Source organism: Euphorbia lathyris, chromosome 4 (genome assembly GCF_963576675.1).
Source record: "Euphorbia lathyris chromosome 4, ddEupLath1.1, whole genome shotgun sequence".
NCBI lineage: Eukaryota > Viridiplantae > Streptophyta > Magnoliopsida > Malpighiales > Euphorbiaceae > Euphorbia > Euphorbia lathyris.
In genome coordinates, this window is record NC_088913.1 from 34,916,278 (window position 1) to 34,922,137 (window position 5,860).

The following is a 5,860-nucleotide window of genomic DNA, read 5'->3' on the forward strand; positions in this document are numbered from 1 at the left end:
GAGATAACAGGATGGGTAGATTCATCCTTGTCACTTGTTCATCTCATTGGTATTAATAGGTATAACTAATCCTCAGACTCAAAGGAATATTAATTGGTATTCTGGATTACGGAATGTGATGCTTTGACTCTGGTGTAACACGATCCTTAACAGAGATGACTCTGGGGTGTGAACAGTAGACGTTGGGTATCACAGGAAGTGATTGCGGGATCGTTATATATTGGATTGAGCATTTATCACTCCCGATAAATAGGAGATACATCCATGGATCGCTTGTGGAAGACTCGACTCTAAATCCTTGCAAGGTGATAGCTTAAGAGTTGAAATACAGATTTCACTTAACCTATCTATCTGAGTTGACTCGGCCTGTACAAGTAAAACGAACGTCTCGCTATATGTGACTTGACATCACCCATAGTCATAAGATTCAGTTCAAGGATGTAGTTGATAAAGGATCGTATTATACTGTAACTAATACGGAAAGGTTAACGACAGAATCAACCTGTCTTCTTATAGCTCTGGGGGAATGATTACGGACTTGCTAATCACATACTCTGTACATCATTCCGTTATGCAAAGATTAAATATAATTCTTTGAAAATTAATTTAATAACGTTGCATACGGCTAGAAGCAATAAGAACCTAATGGGTCACACATAAGACTTGGAACCTAAAAGAGAGATAGATGTTAATTAATTGATGGAAGCCCAATTGAGCCCAAGAAGGCCCATGGACCAAGGGGGGTCGAAATTCATGTAAGGAAATACATGAATAATTAATTTGATTTTGTTAATCCTAATTAGATTAGGATTATGAATTAAATTAATTAAGAGATAAATAAGTTAGGAGTTTTAATTAGATTATTATACTCCTATTATTATTCAATAAGGTTATTATTATTATCCTTAATAACGGATCTGGAATAATTGATTAATAGAGCTGCTCATTAAGTGTGTAATGTGATCCATAAAATAATGGTATATTAGATATATAGTGAGATAATAATTAGGAATTCTATTCCGAATTGAATTCCTATTCAGTAACCTAATTCTATCTGACTAGAGATTAGATACAAGAGATTATATATACCCCTCCCCTTGAGATTTTCGAAATCTACATGCTAATCCCCTACTGAGATTTTCGAAATCCACCCTAGCACAAGAGAGAGAAAATTCGACACCCCTAGTTCGAGGACGAGATTTCTCTACGGCTTCCTTTGATCAATTGATTTCTATCTATTTCTTTTATCCTTGATCTTGTGTTGATTAGTTAGAGGCAATCTACTTTGGTTGCTATTCAACGGTTGATTCTAAATTAATCTTCCCGTGTTTTATTTCGTGTTTGGGAACTCGGAGAAGAATTGTGGACACTTCATTAACAACGGTAGATTGATCATCAAAAGGTAATCCTTCTTATCCTTCTTTATATGAAATAACGATTAACGGATCCTAGAGTTAAATGGAAATAGGTTAAAAAATTTATATTTCCGCTGATATACCTTAGCCTAATTTCCAACAGTTATAATATCAAATTAAAGCAATATGATAATCTAACCTTTTGAAGAATTTTAAATAATAATTTGTACATTTGAACAGGTACTAAACTATGATTTGACATTTCAACATTCTAATAACCATGGAAGGAAAACCAGTCAATGCCATATGAATTGGCAACAAGCTTCTGCTTTTTCACAAGCTATGATTTCATTTTGATGTGATAACAGTCCAAGTTTATGACATATTTACAAGCCTTGCACGTCGAGTTTTTGGATCCACGTCTACTCGGAGACCAATTCCAGCAAGCTCCGGCACCTCCACAGATTTTTGAAGCTCCAATTCGGCCACCACGTTCTGGTTTTCTACATTCCCTTCCAGTAAGTTTCTCACACACCATATTCCCCATTCCCTTAGAAATGGGTTCTCTTCATCAATAACACACTGCTGTAAAAGCAGTAGAACCCCATTCCTCTTCCTTATCTCATCTTGAACATTCTTTCTTAAGAAAGTACAATTGCCAATGACTGCAACAATGTCTCTCCGAAATCCTCTGTAAGGGCAAGGTTTCGACGATTCTGAGGAACACGGTTCTTGGTTCTCATTCTCTCTCATGGCTCTCTTGATAATAGCAGGAGGCTCAAGTTTACTAAGTACACTTAAAAGCAATTCGATAAAGCCATGTAAGACTAGTGTATCAACCACATCTACTAAATCCTCAGTGGTAGCTGTCTTACCGTGTTGGGCACATGTATCTCTCAAAATGGTCAATGAGTACCCGAGAACATCGACTGCCGCAGATCCAGTTGGAAGACTAGATTTGCCTCTTGAGTGGGATTGAATGACCTCAAGAGATCTCTTGAATATCCCAAAAACAAACAATGCAAAATCATTTGATACAGTTATGTCGCTGAGTCGTTCATTCAAGATCTCTGATACGATACTCAAAAGATATGCTTGTTCTGCTGAAAAAGCAATGCGTTCACTATTTTCGGAATCGCCAACACAATATAATCTAGTGAACAGTATAGGAAAATGTATTTCCTCCAAGCAGATTCTTGATAGTAACAGCTTCAACCAATCTTCTCTGAAACCAACTGGCAAAAAAACAATGTCCGCCCCTAATCAATACCATCTTAAGTAATAGGTAATAGATGGAAACAATGGTTGAAAACAGACGCGATAAAGTAAATATATAAGCATACCTACAGATGCAGTCCGCACAATTTCTGTCACAATAGGCAACCCTTGTTCTCCACAAAGCTCTAGAACTAGGCTAGGATTTCCATCACAACAAGTATAAATGATCATACACAGAGGATCAAAAGTATCCCGACTCTGGACTTCTGCAACTGCAACAAACTCAGAGGGAAAGAAGCAATGCCATATCAATTTTTGGTGTTTTTCTCCAGCTAAACAAACATTTGCCAGGACCTGCAATCCCACACGGATAATACCATAATCTGGCTCGGAAACAAGCCCTGCCGACCGGAGAACAACAGAAATCATCCCAGCCCCATCCAGTTCAAGAAAAAGGTTTTGATTGCTGATTTCACCCGCACACAGATTTCTTATGAGTTTCAAACAAAGTATGAGATATTCATGTCCAGAAGGGTAAGATATAGATTGGATAAGCTTCACAACAGTAGGAAGAATACCCTTTGAAGCAAGATCAGCACGGCCATCATGTATTCTAGAAGCTGCTATTAGACTTTCTAAGGCGTCTCTCAGGTTTGAAAAGTTTGAAGCCCTGAACAGTTGCTGGAGGAGATCTTCTGACAGAGACATTTCTTCAGCTGAAACACCATTGACTTCACAACCCATCCAGTGAGATATGAAAATGAAGTTGAAATAGAACCACAAAATTTGAACGGTCCTCAAATTGCCGAACAATCCTCACTCCCCGTCTCTCTGAGACATACAGTAAAGCATGTGTTATTACAAATAAACCACATACTCCTGCATAGAAAAACAACACAAACATATGGAAATTATATACAGTATTAAGTTGGAACTACAAATGTATTATAAGAATTAAGAAATATCATACTTAAGAGTCCAAGAGGCAGAAAGCTACATCTCAGGAAATTTAAAACAATAACCACATAAGTGGAGACTAACAGTAATAGTCATTACTCATGCAAAAGAGAAAACCAAATTATATCAATATCCATCACATTCCACCTGAGCCATGATAATAGTCCTCTACTATACCCCTTCCAGCATGCATTTCATTCTATAGTTCAGCCACAAGCAGAATGAATCCAAAATCAATCCCATTATGTATTACAATCCATGTGTCAATTTATCTCATCCAACTCTCTATCGTATAATGTCATTATCACACAATATATATTGACACTTGATTAGTAAAAGAACAAGGGTTAGAAGAGAAATAATATATGAAGAAGGAACAATTTCTTCATTTTCAAAATGGCTTATGGCTCTCCAAAAGAAAAAAATAGCATCTGTATGTTACCGTTTCTCATCTTCTAAAATAAGAAAAATGATCTATCTACTGCCAAAATACTAACTCTAATGATATCTAAATTACAAATTACCAAGTGTTACGGTTTTAAGAAACTATAAATTATTAACTTCAAGTCTCAAGTACTTAATTGAAATAATATTCTTGAAATAAGTCCTCGGAGGACATGAATATAAGGAAGCACGAACAAGGATATACATGTTTGACTTAAAATCTCATTCTTTTCAAGCAATTACCTGAAAAATAAAATAAGGAAATCCGTGAAATGTGTTAAATAACTTTAGTTATGAGTGAGCGAAGTCGAAAATATAACAGTTAAAAGAAAAGCAATGGAAGGAATAAAACCATTGAGGCAGACAACCAATAAACTAAGAAACAGAAATTCAGAAGACGAAGTTGTAGAACGAACAGAAGGACTAAACTAGGACAGGCATATTCTAGAATAAGGACCGAGTAGATTAACTGAACTCGAACTCAAAAAGGCCCATTTTCAGAAAACCCTAAATTACAACTGAAATTAAGATAAACAAGTAAACTAACCTCAATCTGATCTGAGATGATCAAACTATTGAGAGTTCGAGTGATGAGCCAAATTCAGAACACACCGTGATTGCGAGAGAGAAGCCGATAGATAGAGTGAGAATCGAAAAACCCGAAGAATGATGGATTAGAATCTGATATGAGGCGAAGAAGATGGACAGTGTGGACTGCAGGAGAAGGAGTTGGGTTGCGGAAGATTACGGAGAATGAGGGGATGAGTCGAGTCTAGAATCGAGACTACAAGGAGGGATATGGGAATTGGGACAATGGAGTTTAGATAGGGATAAAAAATAACACGAAATAATTTTGTCATGTTTTTTTGGTAGATAGAAAGAGATAAATTTATTCAAGAGGGTTGGGATAAGCTCCTCCAATTTTAATAGGATAGAAAAGTCCCTCTTATCTTCAAATTAATGTTATATAGTTTAAATAAGGTTAAAATAGTAAAATGTATTATTTTATCCCTATTCCCATCCCGCGTACCAAACACTGGATAATAATTCCCGACTATCATATTTTTACGAGCCCGCTAACGGGCGCTAGATAAGAAATTTTTTGTCATTAATTACTACATTGAAAGAATAAATAAAAGGATGTCATTATTGATCATTAATTATTTTTTTACTAATCGATCATTAATCATTTCTTTTGACTAATTAATCATTAATCTTTTTTTTACTAATCGATCATTAATTACTCCATTTTATTTCTACCATAACATTGCATTCCCTCTATTTTCTATTCCCACTATATCATCTTCCCTTAGAAATTTTATAACTTTTTTAATTTTTTTTCATCTTCCCACCATAACATCTCATTTCCTCCATAATATTTCCCACCATTTCACCTTCCTTTTGAGATTTTTTTCTTTCAATTTCTGCAGATTTTTTTCTTTCAATTTATGTCCTAACTTCCTTTCCACCAACAAAAAAAAAATCAAATTGGCCTTTGAAATTTAAGGCCTGAACATCCTCTCCACTTTTTTCTCGTCATTTCATCTGTCCAATTTAACAATCATTTCTCATCACAATCAAATAAAAAAAAAAGGATTTCCAACTCATAAAATAAAAGAAAAATCATAATTAACAACTCAAAAAATAATGTCTATAAAAGTGGCCCAAAAAATTAGTAGTTTAGTTGAGTAATCTAATATTTGACTAAAAAGATAGGATTCAAATCTTTATTACATGTATCAACTTTGTTTTTTTTTATCGGTGCACCGTTCAACACAGTAGCATCATCTTTATCCATCTCACAATTGTTTGTATAATGTCCAGGTTTCTTACACTTAGAATAATGTCTTGTTTGTTTTGTCATTTCTTTTCCACTCTGTATTCGT

The 5,860-nt window shown here is 35.0% G+C and overlaps 1 protein-coding gene across 2 annotated transcripts; it reads right to left on the reverse strand.

Moving 5' to 3' along the window:
- Positions 1-1,606: 1,606 nt before the first annotated feature.
- Positions 1,607-4,816, reverse strand: LOC136227528 (uncharacterized). Of its 2 annotated transcripts, none has more exons than XM_066016219.1 (3): positions 4,522-4,816; positions 2,699-3,404; positions 1,607-2,590 (listed from the first exon to the last, which is right to left on the reverse strand). In XM_066016219.1, the coding sequence occupies exons 2-3, from the start codon at positions 3,315-3,317 to the stop codon at positions 1,731-1,733; spliced, it is 1,479 nt and encodes a 492-aa protein (XP_065872291.1). In that variant the 5' UTR covers positions 3,318-3,404; positions 4,522-4,816; the 3' UTR covers positions 1,607-1,730. The 2 variants fall into 2 exon arrangements, with proteins under 2 accessions (XP_065872291.1, XP_065872290.1); XM_066016218.1 differs by having other exon boundaries at positions 2,699-3,452.
- Positions 4,817-5,860: the final 1,044 nt, after the last annotated feature.

Excerpts from the sequence above, each read along its gene's own strand:
- LOC136227528 (XM_066016219.1), bottom strand. The coding sequence starts at position 3,317 with ATGGGTTGTGAAGTCAATGGTGTTTCAGCTGAAGAAATGTCTCTGTCA. Across the intron at positions 2,591-2,698 it reads TGTGCGGACTGCATCTGTAG|TTGGTTTCAGAGAAGATTGG; the intron begins GTATGCTTATAT and ends TTTTTTTGCCAG.